At 41.8% G+C, this 16,995-nt stretch overlaps 1 protein-coding gene across 3 annotated transcripts; it reads left to right on the top strand.

The window, feature by feature from the left end:
• Nucleotides 1-1,371: 1,371 nt before the first annotated feature.
• Nucleotides 1,372-16,777, top strand: LOC124006487 (matrin-3-like). Of its 3 annotated transcripts, none has more exons than XM_046316558.1 (21): nucleotides 1,372-1,393; nucleotides 3,880-4,448; nucleotides 4,571-4,632; nucleotides 4,758-4,796; nucleotides 4,901-5,001; nucleotides 5,111-5,154; nucleotides 5,281-5,397; nucleotides 5,857-5,982; nucleotides 6,066-6,230; nucleotides 6,437-6,561; nucleotides 6,671-7,193; nucleotides 12,583-12,676; nucleotides 12,808-12,827; nucleotides 12,919-13,047; nucleotides 13,245-13,367; nucleotides 14,886-15,014; nucleotides 15,111-15,238; nucleotides 15,499-15,613; nucleotides 15,872-16,016; nucleotides 16,143-16,264; nucleotides 16,522-16,777. In XM_046316558.1, the coding sequence occupies exons 2-21, from the start codon at nucleotides 3,912-3,914 to the stop codon at nucleotides 16,552-16,554; spliced, it is 2,877 nt and encodes a 958-aa protein (XP_046172514.1). In that variant the 5' UTR covers nucleotides 1,372-1,393; nucleotides 3,880-3,911; the 3' UTR covers nucleotides 16,555-16,777. The 3 variants fall into 3 exon arrangements, with proteins under 3 accessions (XP_046172514.1, XP_046172497.1, XP_046172505.1); XM_046316541.1 differs by lacking the exon at nucleotides 1,372-1,393 and adding an exon at nucleotides 2,660-2,795; XM_046316549.1 differs by lacking the exon at nucleotides 1,372-1,393 and adding an exon at nucleotides 2,937-3,032.
• The last annotated feature ends 218 nt before the right edge of the window (nucleotides 16,778-16,995 follow it).

Here is a 16,995-nt window from a genome sequence, read left to right on the forward strand (position 1 = left end):
AGCGGTCCCAGCCAAACTCCGTTCCTGGAGTGGGCCCATTCCTCTAGGCTTGCCTGTCACCCAGGCTCTCGTCGCACCCTGGCCTTCGTGTGACAATGCTTTTGGTGGCCGACAATGGTTCCGGATGTTGCCGTGTTTCTCGCCGCCAGGACGGTCTGCGCACAGAACAAGACTCCTCCTCATGCTCCGGCTGGTCTTCTCCAACCACTGATAACCGGATGTTTGTGCCTGACGCTGTCCGCACCGCGTTCCTGGAGTGGGCCCATTCCTCTAGGCTTCCCTGTCACCCGGGCTCTCGTCGCACCCTGGCCTTCGTGTGACAATGCTTTTGGTGGCCGACAATGGTTCCGGATGTTGCCGTGTTTCTCGACGCCAGCACGGTCTGTACACAGAACAAAACTCCTCGGCAAGCTCCGGCTGGTCTTCTCCAACCACTGCCTGTCCCTCACCATCCCTGGTCCCATATCTCCCTGTATTTCGTCACGGGTCTCCTCCCGTCTGAGGGCAACAATGCCATCCTGACTGTGGTCGACCAGTTTTCCAAAGCCGCCCATGTCATTGCTCTCCCCAAACTATCCTCAGCCAAGGAGACAGCCCAGCTTATGGTGCAGCACATCTTCCGGATCCACAGACTCCCAGTGGACATGGTCTCCAACCCTACCACCTGAAGTCAGCAACTTGTATGGGTTGAGTACGCTCGCAAAATCACTTCCTTGCCCTGCCACGGGTTTCTCGCCCTTTGAGTGTTCCTTGGGAAATCAGCCTCTGCTCTTTCCCTTTGTATTCTGTTTCCAGGCCCACCCCTCCTCTCTGTGTCATCGATGGCCATCTGGCGTACACGGTGAGACGCCTCCTGAGTGTTCGACCACGGGGCAGGGGTTTCCAGTACCTGGTTGACTGGGAGGGTTATGGCCCGGAGGAGATGTGCTGGGTCCCCGCTAGAGACATCCTAGACCCAGCCCTCATCGCCGACTTCCACTGGCACCCCGGTTAACCAGGTATGCGCTCAGATAGGAGGCCAGGTGGTGACCCTAAAGGGGAGGATACTGTCACACCCTGATCTGTTTAACCTGTTTTTGTGATTGTCTCCACCCCCCTCCAGGTGTCGCCCATCTTCCCCATTATCCCCTGTGTGCTTATACCTGTGTTCTCTGTTTGTCTGTTGCCAGTTTGTCTTGTTTGTCAAGTCAACCAGCGTTTTTGTATCTCAGCTCCTGCTTTTCCCAGGGTCTCTTCTCACCCTCCTGGTTTTGACCCTTGCCTGTCCTGACTCCGAGCCCGTCTGCCTGATCACTCTGCTTGCCCCTGACACTCTGACCCTAAGCCTGCCTGCCGACTTTGCCCCAACTCTGGATTATTGATCTCTGCCTACCCTGAGCCTGCCTGCCGTCCGGTATGTTTGCCCCACCTCTGGTTTACTGACCCCTGCCTGCCTTGACCTGTCTATTGCCTTCCCCTGTTGGATTATTAAACCATTGTTAATTCGACGTTGTCTGCATCTGGGTCTTACCGTCACACCTGATAGTGTGTGCATGTGTGTGTACATGTATGCGTGTGTGTGCAGGACTGTCAGTGTAGGTGTGTGTGAGTTTCTGTAGAGACCTGTGAGTGGCATTTAGTCAGTGCAGATAATCAGTGCAGATACACTGTGGGTGAGGATGGCCAGCCATCGCCTAGCTGTTGAAATGTCTCCGTGCTTGGGGAAAGAAGCTGTTTAGGAGCCTGTTGCTCCACAGCTCCTGTCCACAGCTGGGGACGACACAATGCGGAGTGCCTGGATACAGCCCTTAGCCGTGGTATATTGGCAATATACCACAAACCACCTAGGTGCCTTATTGCTATCATAAACTGGTTACCAAAGTAATTACAGCAGTAAAAATGTATGTTATGTCATTTATTTTTACTGCTTTCAGCCAATCAGCATTCAGGGCTCAAACCACCCAGTTTAGAATACCAGGTATGGCATGTGTTGAATAGTTGTTTCTGTTTGGCTTGAAGGGCATTTTAGAACGCATGGTATATCAGCATGGTAGAATTCAATGGCTATAGTTCATGTTCTATGTTTGAGACGATTTTGAAGGCAAAAGTCCAATTGAAAACATTATTGGCATTGTTCAATTAGATTTTCATAATAGCAAGACAGGACTGACGGTTTGCTAAACTAGGATGTCTGTTTGATTTTTTTAAAAAAACAACATTTTAGTCATTTAGCAGGCACTCTTATCCAGAGCGATTTACAGGATGAATTAGGCTTAAGTGCCTTGCGTTTACATCACAAATGTTTCTCTATAAGCCTAAATGTATTTTATAGGCCCACAGTTTATTGCTTTCAGGGCTATGGAGTGGGTGAAGTAGAGTGTTGCTATGTATTTAGACGAGTCCTCCGTGAAATTACACCATATGTAAATTCTACTGACGCCACCGAGTATTCCCAACCCCACTTTTACATTGACACATAGTATATATTTTTCTCTATAAGCCAGTGTATTGCAATGGGGGCATTTTATTTAACTTTGGAAATTAAAAAGAAGAAAAAATCAATTTAATGCAAATTTCACTTAAATATGAATCATAGTTCAAGGTTAGACAATTATTTTTCAAATATCATGAATAAATACATTAATGTAATTACGTGGGGGACTTTTATTATGAACATTTTGTAAATTCCGCGATGGGAAGTACTTTTTTTATGTCACTGACGAGACGCTAGTAGAAGGATTAGTTACACATATCTTTGTCCAGCCTGTAACGTTAGCCACCTAATTTTACGAAATACCCGAAAGGGTATTTAAAAGGTATGTTTTGCAGCATTCCCCATTTGTATTTCATGTGGTAGTTGAACTGGATGCATACATTTTCGCCCCGAAACTATCTTGCTAGAAAGCTATGGTTAGCTTCTTCTTGCTAGCTAGTTTCCTGGCTGTGGGCGGCTGGGCAGCATTCTCCAGCGTTGCGTGCTGCTAGCTAACAATAATGCACTTACTTTATAGCTACATGGGGCATACTTGATAGCTAATCTTTATTCATCAAGGGTGAGGAGATATCGGGCTTCGTTATTTAAAAAAAAGATGCGTAGGTAGCTAGTTAATAACAACTGGCTGTTATTGTGCCGAGGCCTTCGGCCCATTCGATGTAACTAGCTACAGTAGCTAACGTTAGCTTGCATCTACGTTGTTCTGGGCTGGTAGACATTATTCTTTCTGTGAGGGACATCAATTGACATCTAGTTAACTATTGAATGATTAAAGATGGTAGAATTTCAGATACAAATGCGAAGGATACTTTCTTCCCAAGCCCCTTCATTAGGGCCTACACTTTATGCCGAATACCACCGTGAAATGCTTACTTACAAGCCCTTAACCAACAATGCCGTTAAAGAAGTAGTTAAGAAAATATTTACTAAATAAACTAAAGTAAAAAATGTATAACATAATAAAATGACGACAATAGAGGTTGTATACCGGGGCTACCGGTACCGAGTCAATTTGCGGGGTTACAGGTTGGTCAAGGTATTTTGTACATGTAGGTTGGGGTAAAGTGACTATGCATAGATAATAAAAAGCGAGTAGCAACAGTGTAAAAACAAATGGTGGCGGGGTCAATGTAAATAGTCCTGGTGGCCGTTTGATAAATTGTTCAGTAGTCCTATAGCTTCGGGGTAGAAGCTGATAAGGAGCCTTTTGGACCTAGACTTGGCGCTCCTGTACCTTCTTGCCTTGCGGTAGCAGAGAGAACAGTTTATGACTTGGGTGACTGGAGTCTTTGACACTTTTTTTGGGCCCTTCCTCTGACACTGCCTAGTATATAGGTTGCCTTAGACATGTTCATAGGTTACATAATCAGTTGAAATTACTGAACACCATTTTACCCCAATTTCAGAATAAACTTCTCTGTGCCCGGACGGTTTGAGGATGGAGGACAGTGAGAGTCACAGCTCTGCACACCAAGGATCAGGTGATGGCGCGATGAGCACTATGAACTTATATGCCACTCTGGGGCTCTCTCCAGAAGATGTGGATGCTCTGGCCCAGATTCCAGAGAATGAGATCAGTGTAGAGACGTTGCCTTATCTGATAATGAAACTGAAGGCCAGTCGAGCCAAGCAAGAGGAGCAGGGACAGGCCTCCCCAAAGGGAGACAGCTGTCAGGAGGATACAGATGATGGAGACCTTAGCAAACGGGACAGTCCCCCTGCAGTCCCTCGTCGGTCAAACAGCCATATTGACACTGACTATAGGAGAGACACTGATTACAGTCGACCGGGGCGACGACCACAGCGGACTGAAGCAAGGAGAGGTTCCCGCCACAATAGGCCCCCAATTGAAAAACCATCCGACAGCCAGCAAAAGATTCCTTTCTCCTATCAAGTGGATGATTTTCATGGAGTTGTGCCCAAGGTTTACCCACACACATGCTCTCTATGCTTATGCATGTTGAATTCTAATAAGGTAAGCTTTGTTATATTTCAAAACTCTTGCTGTTGGACTGTTTATATATCATTTTAATCAAAACACTCAACCTTCCATGATGGCATTAATTTAGCTTAATATGAGTTTGCTTTTTTTCACAGACATGGAAGGAACATCTCAATGGATTACGCCATGCGGATGGCTGTCTAGAACTCTCGCATCTGTAAGTGTTTTCATGCAAAGTAAAACATTTAGAAACTGGACTGATACAGTTCACAAAATCAATTGAGATATTTTCTATAACAAGGTTTAATTCAAATTTGTTTTTTTATTTTCTGTTTTCTACAGATATCCAGATTGGAATAAACATGATACCCGGAAGGAAATGTGAGGGGCATGAAATTAAGCTTTACGTTGAAAACAGGCATGTCATGATGTAAAATCATTAACTGTTCCTCTTCTTACTTAGCACTGTTTACATTATCTTCCAGGTCCAACTCCATCCCAAGTAGAGATGCTATTTCACCACCCAGGAGAACTCCACGTCCTGCTATGCCGTACAAGAGACAACATAGCTCAGACCGCGTAGGAGGTGATAACACCAGTCCCGTTCCAAAGTCAAGTTTGATCCAGACCAAATAAGGCCCAATTGCAAACCACTTGAAAATAAATATTATCTCCTTTCATGTTTTCATCTTTAGGTGAAGTATGGTCTGCACCAGAAAGACACCATTTGAAGCCCAAGGTAACGATGCCCCTTTTGTGGCATTGTTTTCTTATAAATAGAGCTAGATAGATTTAATTCACTTGTTATGATGTTGTTTATTTGCTTAAAGCTACATGCTTGAATGTGTGATATATTTTGCTTCAGGCTGGCACAAAGGTGGTGGTCACAAAATTTCCCCTTGGCTCTGTTGGTGTAGAAGACTTGATGACTTTGGCCAAGCCATTCGGCACGGTTGTAAAACATCTGGTGTTCCCCTGCAAGGTAAGTTACACAAATTGGTAACAAACACTCAAAACTCTTAAACATGCACTATGCAGAAATCGCTCTGCCATTTCCTGGTTGCTAAAAATTTTAATAGTTCACCTAATTTCAGTGTATGCGACTGAACAAGTATGTATAGTGTAGAGAATCATTGTGCCATCTAAACCTCTGTGAAACATATTTTCAACAACCAAAAATAGTATTCTTAGTTGTTTGAAGCTGGAGAACAAAAGTAGAAGACAGGAAGCATAGAAGCATAGAAATAGCACACACAGAACAGATCTATCGCTTCTTAGACTTGCTTTCAATTAGAATGACAGAGCTATATCTCATTTCTATGTGAATTTGTTTGGGTCGCCCAAAAGGTTACATGTTGCAGCTTTAACATTCTTTCTCTAAAAAAGTTACATCTGTAGTTGAATGTCTATCGGATGATTCGGTGTTGTATTTTTGTTACAGGGCTTCCTGGAGTTTGATTCTCACAAAGAGGCTGCCAATATGGTGAATCACTTCAGTGTAAACCAAGCTTTCGTGAAGGAAATTAAGTTGAATCTGTACTTGTCACCTATGGTGTGCAGTATTCATGTAAGTGCATCTGCCTCTTAAAAATGTGAGATTCTGTGTTCTTAATCACAGAGATCCCAGCATGAGCTTGTTTTTTCCTTTAGCCGCCAAGGTTGGATGAACCACCAGAAAAACGGCAGACCAAACAAGTTACCAATACAGTGGTTTGTTTTTCCCACCTACCTCCTGGGAAGGAAAGAGAATCAGAGATTCTTGATCTCGCCAAGATGTTTGGGGATGTGCGGCATTCAACATTTTCAAGTGACCAGGTAAGGTTTGAGCAATATGGAATTGATGTGTGATCAATCAAATTCTGCAAATCTCTGGTGATTTCAAATAGACAACAATTATTAAAACAATTTAACGATGCAGTATCTATTTATTTTGTATGGCTAGGTAAATTCATCACCAAAACCTCCATTATGCAGCACCTTCTCTAGCTTTGTCTAATGCATTCTCCCTTATTCATCTGCAGGCCCTGATTGAGATGGTAGATTGGAAGGATGCTGACATTATGGTGAAGTACTACCACTCCAACCCCCTAAAGATCAGTGGAAAGAGTGTCAAAGTAATCTTGTCATCGTCAATGAAGCGCCTGAGGTAAGTAAGAGTTCTTCACCTGGGGCCATGGCAGCCATACCCAATTTTCCTGTAGGACTCATCAGGACGTTTGTGTCGGAAGTTTACCTCAATGTTTTTTGCCTTGTAGAGAAAGTCCTGACTCCACCACATCCAGAAGAGCAGATTCTAGTAAAGGCCGCAGCAGCAGACACAAGAGCGAGGAGACTAGCAAGACCTCAAACTCCACAAACACAGAGAAACCCAGTACAGGCAAACAACCTGCTGAGAAAGTGTTGGAACAAGGAGAAGGTCAACAAAGCACCTCAGAAGAGGTCAAGGAAGTGGTCAAGCAGGACAACGAGGAGGTGGTCAAGGAGAAGGACGTTGATTTGGAAAACAAAGATCTGGACGAAGAGACTATCCAGGTGGAAGCTAAACAAAGCTTGTTAGATGACGAGGTTGGTGCTGGTGTTGATACTAAAGACCCTGCTCCTTCCAAAAGTGCCTCTATGGTGGCTGATTCTAAAGATAAGGGGGAACCCGAAATCTCAGAACCTTTGGCAGACGATACCTTGGAGGATTCTGACGTAAAGGCTGCCGATGATCCAGCTCTGTGTGATGCTGACGTCTCAATGGAGAACAAGATGGAACAGGAGAGCTTTCAAGAAGATGTAAGAAATGATTGTCATTCATATTTGTGACTGGAACCAACAAAGAAAGGCTTATTGTTAGGGATGCACCGATATGACATTTTTGGCCGATACCAATATCGGATATTTTCCTTGCCAAAGAAAACTAGACCGGTTTTAAAAAGAAAAATTGCGGCCTTTTATGCATTCTAGTACAGTTAAGTAGTTTAAACACACACACACTGACCAAAAAGTTTTTGGGGGGCATTTACGTATGTCCCCATTACCAGCAAAACATAATCAAAATCTATTTTTTCACTTTGCTGTTTCGTTGTTCATTTGTTCAGTCTCAACCAGGATCTCATCATACATGTCAAGCAGTGAAGTTTCAGCTCTGTCTGTCCGTGGCCTCTCTTCCTCGGTGTGCACTGTCCCTGTGTCCGTTTCCATCTTGTCCAGCTGTGTCTTAAGATTTAATGTAAACCCTGTTTCTTGTCTGCATCGAAGTAGCGGTCCTTGTACTTAGCATCGAGCATGGTGGCGACACAGTAGAGGCTCATAGAGAATGCCACCGAGTCGCTTGTTCACAGCCTCTAGTTGAGTACTTTTCCAAGTTAACCGACAGTCTGTGTTGGCATTTTTGTTGAGCAGGCGTTCAATGCCGTGACAAGGTTTCACGTCTGCTGTAGATGCAGTTGAGCTTATTTCTCGAGTCAGATGTTCGAATGGAGCTGTGACACCTGTAGCAAGTAGCTCATGACTGAGTTTCGAGAATACTGTGTAACTCCGGTAGGACAACATCTGGAAAATAGCGCCTACTTGGAAGTGCGTACTGGTGCTCGACCAGTCGGCGAAAGCCAACATCCAGGACAGCGAACAGTTGATTGTCAAGGGCAATGAATTCCATGATCTTGGTATTAATAGATTTCGCCTTTGAGTTGTCTCGCTGAAATGTTCTTACTCTTTCAAATGACTGCTGGACTTGTTGACTGCTTGATCCACACAGCAGACATTGTAGACTAGATTAGGAATGCTGTGTTGCACATGTAGCGCAATATTTGTTGTGGTGTCATTACCTCATCTACCTATGTTATATAGGTATGCACGTCAGCTTTGACATCAGTTTTGCACATCGGCGTTTAACTAGGCCAACGTTTGTTTTTAGCTAATATTGGCCAATTCCGATATGCTTACCGATATATCGTACATCCCTAATTATTCTTCCCAAAATTGAAAATAAATTAATGTTAAGTAACCAAGATGTGGATTCCTAGTAGAGGTCGACCGATTATGATTTTTCAACGCCGATACCGATTATTGAAGGTCCGGGGGGGGGGGGGGGGGGGCGCAGATGCCGATTAATCTGCCGATTTTTAAACTAAAATGCTATTTGTAATAATGACAATTACAACAATACTGAATGAACACGTATTTTAACTTAATATAATACATCAATAAAAATCAATTTAGCCTCAAATAAAATGAAACATGTTCAATTTGGTTTAAATAATGCAAAAACAAAGTGTTGGAGAAGAAAGTAAAAGTGCAATATGTGCCATGTAAAAAAGCTAACGTATAAGTTCCTTGCTCAGAACATGAGAACATATGATAGCTTGTGGTTCCTTTTAACAGGAGTCTTCAATATTCCCAGGTAAAAAGTTTTAGGTTGTAGTTATAGGACAATTTCTCTATGATTTGTATTTCATATACCTTTTGACTATTGGATGTTTTTACAGGCACTTTAGTATTGCCAGTGTAACAGTATAGCTTCCGTCCCTCTCCGCGCCCCTACCTGGGCTCGAACCAGGAACACATCGACAACAGCAAACCTCGAAGCAGCGTTACCCATCGCTCCACAAAACCCGCGGCAATTGTAGAGCAAGGGGAACAACCACTCCCAAGTCTCAGAGCGAGTGCCGTTTGAAACGCTATGAACGCGCAGCCCGCTAACTAGTTAGCCATTTCACATCGGTTACACCAGCCTAGTCTTGGGAGATGATAGGCTTGAAGTCATAAACAGCTCAATGCTTGAAGCACAGCGACGAGCTGCTGGCAAAACGCACGAAAGTGCTGTTTAAATGAATGCTTACGAGCCTGTTGGTGCCTACCATCGCTCAGTCAGACTGCTCTATCAAATCATAGAAATAATTATAACATCATAACACACAGAAATACGAGCCTTAGGTCATTTAGTTTCTGGATTTTACCATATTATCATCCCGAAAACAAGACGTTTATTCTTTCAGTGAAATACGGAACCGTTTCGTATTTTATCTAACGGGTGGCATCCATAAGTCTAAATATTCCTGTTACATTGCACAACCTTCAATGTTATGTCATAATTATGTAAATTCTGGCAAATTGGGCAGCTCAAACTGTTTCATATACCCTGACTCTGCGTGCAATGAACGCAAGAGAAGTGACACAATTTCACCTGGTTAATATTGCCTGCTAACCTGGATTTCTTTTAGCAAAATATGCAGGTTTAAAAATATATACTTCTGTGTATTGATTTTATGAAAGGCATTGATGTTTATGGTTAAGTACAGTTGTGCAACGATTGTGCTTTTTTCGCAAATGTGCTTTTGTTAAATCATCCCCCGTTTGGCGAAGTTGTCTGTCTTTGTTAGGGAAGAAATAGTCTTCAGAGTTCGCAACGAGCCAGGTTAGCAGGCAATATTAACAAAATATGCAGGTTTAAAAATATATACTTGTGTGTTGCTTTTTAAAAAGGCATTGATGTTTATGGTTAGGTACACATTGGAGCAAGACAGTCCTTTTTTTGCGAATACGCACTGCATCGATTATATGCAACACAGGACACGCTAGATAACTTCACATGGTTGATGATATTACTAGTTTAACTAGTGATTATGATTGATTGTTTTTTATAAGATAGGTTTAATGCTAGCTAGCAACTTACCGTGGCTTCTTACTGCATTCGCGTAACAGGCAGGCTCCTCGTGGAGTGCAATGTAAAGCAGGTGGTTAGAGCGTTGGACTAGTTAACTGTAAGGTTGCAAGATTGAATCCCCGAGCTGACAAGGTAAAGAAATCTGTCGTTCAGGGGCAGAACAAGGCAGTTAACCCACCATTCCTAGGCCGTCATTGAAAATATGAATGTGTTCTTAACTGACTTGCCTAGTTGGGGTCCTTCTGTAGCTCAGTTGGTAGAGCATGGCGCTTGTAACGCCAGGGTAGTGGGTTCGATCCCCGGGACCACCAATACGTAGAATGTATGCACACATGACTGTAAGTCGCTTTGGATAAAAGCGTCTGCTAAATGGCATATATTATTATTATATTAGTTAAATAAAGGTGTAAAAAATCTATCTATCTATCGGTGTCCAAAAATACCGATTTACAATTGTTATAAACTTGAAATCGGCCCTAATTAATCGGCCATTCCGACCTCTAGTTCCTAGCAATGGGATCTTAAAGCATGTGTGCTTCAACTCTTCAATTTGGTTGAAGTTCTGAGAGCATTCCTGAGAATGTAGTTTGGTTGAGTCATGGATTGTTGGAATATTGAGTTGTCCTTGTACCATAGCACGCTATGTACAGGTCCTTCTAAAAAATATTCACACCCCTTGACTTATTCCACATTTTGTTTTTAGAGCCTGAATAAAAAATTAATTGCATTGATTTCCTCACCCATCTACACACTATGCATTATGTCAAAGTGAAAACATGTTTTTAGAAATGTTTGCAAATGTATTGAAAAATGTAATACAGATATCTAATTTATGTAAGTATTCACACCCCTGAGGTCAATACATGTTAGAATCACATTTGGCAGTGATTACAGCAGTGAGTCTTTCTGGGTAAGTCTTAAGAGATTTTCACAACTGGATTGTACAATATTTGCGCACAATTCTTTAAACTCTGTCAAGTCGGTTGTTGTCAAGTCGGCCTTGTGTTATAGGCTATTGTCCTGCTGAAAGGTGAATTTCTCCCAGTGTCTTGTAAAGCAGACTGAACCAGTTTTTCCTCTAGGATTTTGCCTGTGCTTAGCTCTAATCAGTCTCCCTTCATCCTTAATCTCCCTAGAACTTACCGATGACAAGCATACCCATAACATGAAGCATCCAGTACCTTGCTTGAAGTGGGGCTCAGTGATGTGTTGTTGACCCAAACATGTCGCTTTGTATTCAGGATATAAAGTTAATTTCTTTGCCTTATTGCAAACAGGATGCATGTTTTGGAATATTTTTACTCTGGCTTCCTCCTTTTCACTCGTCGTTTAGGTTAGTATTGTGGAGTAACTACAATGTTGATCCATCCTCAGTTTTCTCCTATCACAGCCATTAAACTCTTAACTGTTTTATAGTCACCATTGGCCGCATGGTGAAATCCCTGAGCAATTTCCTTGCTCTCTGAGTTAGGAAGGACGGCAGTATATTTGTAGTGACTAGGTGTATTGATACGCCATCCAAAGTGTATTTAATAACTTCACAATGCTCAAAGGGATATTCAATGTGTTATTTCAACAACAAAACAGCATTGGATAACCTTCCTGGCCTTTGTTTGAAATTCACTGCTCGACTGAGAACCTTACAATTAATTATCTGTATGTTCAGCACTATTATTGCACCGAGTAAAGTCCATGCAACTTATGTGACTTGTTAAGCACATTGTTACTCCTGAACTTATTTAGGCTTGCCAAAACAAAAAGGTTGAATCCTTATTGGACACGGCATTTCCGTTTTTAATTAGTAAAATAAATTCTAAAACCATAATATCACTTTGACATGGGGTATTGTGTGTAGGCCAGTGACACACAATCTAAATGGAATCCATTTTAAATTCAGGCTAACACAACAATGGATAAAGTCTAGGGGTGTGAATACTTTCTGAAGGCACTGTATGTAGGCTATGTGATTTGCTCAGGGGCTATTAATTCCATCAGTTTTATGAGTGCCCTACAAATCAGATGGAGATCAGCTTTGAAGGATCTCCTTACGTTCCATGGTTTAATATCAAAGGTTATAGAGCCATCTCTGTACAAGCTCCAATTGTTTCCAGAAAACCTAGACTGTAGTAATCCAGAACAGGCACTTAATCGCTCAAGTCAGCCAAGCATTGTAGATGTATGGATCAGTAGACATGCCTATTTGTTCAGCCTTAGCATGGTTAAAACCTGGCCTGACCAAGAGGTTTGAATAACTGTGGATATTTAAGCTGTCAATGTCATTTGTAAAAGTGCAGCCACAGAGTTCACTTCCTAGCTTTGTGACATGGATCTTTATCATACTTCAGTACTATTGAATACAGTTTTGCATACTTTTATGTTCAGTGTTTGAAATGCTTTTGACAGTTTCCCATTGCAACCTCACATATTTGTGAGATTCGTAATGGTTTTGGTGCAGCACTGTGGACCTTGAAACTCAAATTCTATAACTTATTGATGTTGTGGACTTATTTCCAACAGGACAATATGGATGACATGGATTTCCCTGAGAATATGGATGACTTCGTTACATTGGATGAACTTGACGACAGTACTGGAGGGGACACGCCGCTGGGTAAGCAATGAATGATGCAAAACATTCTTACTTGGCAGCAATGGACAAAAACAATTATTACAGTTGTCTAGCCTGTGTGGATAATTTCCAGATAATTTATAGTAATAATTACTTTTTGTTTTTATTTGCAGAGTCAAAGGATGCTTCATGGGTTGGTATTCCTCCATATCGAGTAGTTGGAATGTGTCAAACGTGTAGAAAAGTTGTTTTTATTGACAGTCGGTTACAATTGTTTTCTACAGGATGGAAAAGTTGTCCATATTAGCCCAATTAGAAAGGGTTATGGAAACATGGCGGTGGCCCTGTTGAAACTGGCAGAGCGAGCAAACGTGAATGTTGTCAACCATGCCATATCCTTCCTCACACAGGAGGTAAGTTAATAATTATGTTACTTGCAGATATGTTATTTGGGGATCAAGTGTATTTTATTTTGTATGGCGACAGTGGTGAATAATTTGACATTCATGTAGTTCGGCATACAGGAAGGAGTTTATTTACTCAACCCCTGATTTGTGCAAGCATTTGCTGTCGTAGTTTGTATGACATTGAGAATTTCCTATATTTTCAGGCATGGTTAGAGCTTGAAACTACCGAGGAAGTACGTGAAATGGTGAAATTCTACAAAGGAAAAGGACAGTTGTTGAGGAAACATGTTAATGTTAGCATGTGCTTTTCACAGAAAAAGTTGGAGGTGGGTTTGGTGTCTTAAATGGTGTAGTATCGATGCTTTAAATTGTTTGTTTTCCCTCATCAATCTACACACAATACCCCATAATGACAAAGAAAAAAACGTTTTTATTTTATTAATAGTTTTGCTAATTCATTAAAAATAACACTGAAATGTCACATTTTACGTAAGTATTCAGACCCTTTACTCAGTACTTTGTTGAAGCACTTTTGGCTGCTATTTCAGCTACGAGTTTTTGGGGAGTTTCTCCCATTCCTCTCTGCAGATCCTCTCAAGCTTTGCCATGTTGGATGGGGACCGTCACTGCACAGCTATTTCAAGTCTCCGGAGATGTTAGTCCATGCTGAAGTCCATATTTTGGCTGGGCCACTCAAAAATATTCAGAGACTTGTCCCGAAGCCACTCCTGCATTGTCTTGGCTGTGTGCTTAGGGTCGTTGTCCTGTTGGAAGTTGAACCTTCACCCCAGTCTGAGGTCCTGAGCTCTTTGGAGCAGGTTTTCATCAAGGATCTCTGTACTTTGCTCTGTTCATCTTTGCCTTGACCCTGACTAGTCACCCAGTGCCTGCCGCTGAAGGACATCCCCACAGCATGATGCTGCCACCACCATGCTTCACCGTAGGGATTATGCCAGGTTTGCTTCAGAGGTGAGGCTTGGCATTCAGGCAAAATAGTTCCATCTTGGTTTCATCAGACCAGAGAATCTTGTTTCTCATGGTCTGAGAATCATTTAGGTGCTTTTTGCAAACCAAGTGGGCTGTCAAGCGCCTTTTGCTGAGAAATGGCTTCTGTCTGGCCACTCTACCATAAAGGCCTGATTGGTCGAGTGCTGCATAGATGGTTGTCCTTCTGGGAGGTTCTCCCATCTCCGCAGAGGAACTCTTGAGCTTTGTCTGGCCATTGGGTTCTTGCAAGGCCTTTCTCCCCCATTGCTCAGTTTGGCTATGCGGCCAGCTCTAGGAAGAGTTTTGGTGGTTCCAAACGTATTCCATTTAAGAATGATGGAGGCCACTGTGTCCTTGGGGACATTAAATGCTTTAGAAATGTTTTGGTACACTTGTCCAGATCTGTGCGTCGACACAATCCTTTCTGAGCTCTACAGACAATTCCTTCGACCTCGTTGCTTGGTTTTTGCTCTGACATGCACTGTCAACTCTGGGACCTTACATAGACAGGTGTACATAGATAGGTGTGCCTTTCCAAATCATGTCCAATCATGTTTCTACATCTCAAGGATGATGAATGGAAACAGGATGCACCTGAGTGTTTTTTATATTTAGTAAAATTGAAAACATTTCTAAAAACCTGTTTTTGCTTTGTCATTATGGGGTATTGTGTGTAGATTGAGGAAAAATAATTTAATCCATTTTAGAATAAGGCTGTAACGTAACAATGTGGAAAAGGTCAAGGGATCTGAATACTTTCCGAATGCACTGTATTATAAACATAACTACACACCTCACATAATACACATCTTATTGTGACAAATATTGACTGTGTAATTTGACTTCTGTTAATGCAGAGTCCTAGTGGGAGATCCATCTACATTTGTATGCTTCCACTCCAGAAGTACTCTGACGTCTCTCTTTTACGACTTGCCCAGCCTTTTGGGAAAATCACTGGCTATAATTTGAACTGGCCTCATGGAAAAGTAAAGTATCACCGGCCCGTTTTTTAAAAGGTGAATGTCGTTTGTTTTTCTGTTGATATAGGACTCACCCATGCATGTTTTTCTTTCTCCTTTCAGTGTTATATCCAGTTGGAGAGCGTGGAAGCCGCTCAGAAAATGGTGAAGTACTTCCAACGTCCACACAAGTTCTACGGGACCCTGTTACGGGTCAGTTTGTGCAAAAAGGGAGACTCCCTAATATACTGGTAAATACTTTTCAATGACCCCTAAGAATATGCAGTAGATGCTAATGATAGTTAGACTAAATGGAATTTGAAGAATGCTAGTATCCAGTCTGTCAACGCCAGTTTAATTGATTGGAATCTATTGGAAGAATATACAGCTAATGAAATAATCTGATAAAGAATGGTGTGATCTATGGTTCAACTGGACTGTATGAGGGCTGTGTCTAAGTAAACTTTCATGATATAGTACTCCATGACATATTCTGCCCTCCTGATTACAGGAAGCCTCCAGTCAAATATGAGCTGTGGTTGTCCAGTCAGAAAGACAGAAGATCAAGAGATCATCATGGAGATGAAAAGACTAATGGCCAGTCAACCAAAAGCCATTATCCAGAGGTGAAAGATGGTTATTGTTATGTTTTTGTTTCCTTAATTTAAACAAGGTGAAATATTGCCTTGTTAGTTAAATGCTTGCTGAATATTTATGTATTTAATTTTTGCATGTCCGTGAACAATCCTTTTTACAGTTACTGGTTATTCAAGAAGTAATCAGTTAATACACTTCACACAGAGAAGAGGGATATTTCTTGGTGTTGGTCTCTCAGGCTAAGTAGAACGAATGAGTGAAAGACGTGATTGTTTTTGTATGGCCAGGATGTCCAGAGCCCTGTGTCTGACAGTGAGAGGGTCTGTGGGGAACCTAAAGGTGAAGAAGTCAGTGGTGTGGAATCTATCCCAGGGGGAGAGGAGAAAAAGCAGGAGGAACCTCTGGGTCCTTATCAACCTGACAACCCTGTTGGTAAGAGGCTAGAGAAAAAGAACTTGACTTTTTTATTTTATTAGTGGGTGACTGGGATCTGGAAAATAACTTAGTGCCATATCAGTGAGACCAAACATGTTTTTTTCTCTCTCCTTTTACTTGCAGGGTTAGACTATCTGGTGCCAAGGACTGGATTCTTCTGCAAGCTGTGCAACGTCTTCTACACCAATGAGAAAACAGCCAAATCAGTCCACTGTAGCAGTGAGGAACATTATCTGAACCTTAAGGTAATTCTCAACTATGACAAGAGTCAGTCTTATTAATCATTCTTTGGTGTATTTGTAAGAATGTTTTTGACCTTGGAGACCAGAATACATTCAACTGTTAATTGTAAATAACTAATCACTGTATCACCTATGCCTTTGGAATCTCAACCAAATAGAACGATATGGGACTTTTTAGGGGATCCGTTTTCAGCTGGAGTTACGGTTTAACATATATAATGGATTGACAATGTACACTGATTTTCTTGATTTTATTTCAGAGAAAGATGGATAAAGAAACAGACCTCGGCTGATTGAGAGGATTGTCGTCCACCTGTGTTCTTCCCAGAGGAAGGCCGTTTTAGTATAAATGTTTCTGTCCAGTTTAACATTCCAGGCTTTTCTGTTACTGTTGACAACAGTTACCCATTTAAAATAAATTAATACAGCCTATTTACGAAATGTAGTCCCCTTCTGTGGTTATGAATAGTACCTGGATTTAGTTTCCTCTTATTGAATAAACAAACGTTTGACTTATTCTTTGACTTCTGGAAATACTTTTGACACCTTATGGCAAACATTTACTCCTTCAGACCTTTAACATATTTGACAGAGGCATATGGTTGTTATAATGGTCAACAGTCATTTATCAATGACAAGGACATGTGGACAGGATCAGCTGGAACTACATCCCAGAATTTGCCATAACCCAGAGAACCATTTAATGCTTGACAGACAGCAGAGCTGGCTAAGAA

This window comes from Oncorhynchus gorbuscha, linkage group LG02, assembly GCF_021184085.1.
Source record: "Oncorhynchus gorbuscha isolate QuinsamMale2020 ecotype Even-year linkage group LG02, OgorEven_v1.0, whole genome shotgun sequence".
In the NCBI taxonomy this organism is placed as follows: domain Eukaryota; kingdom Metazoa; phylum Chordata; class Actinopteri; order Salmoniformes; family Salmonidae; genus Oncorhynchus; species Oncorhynchus gorbuscha.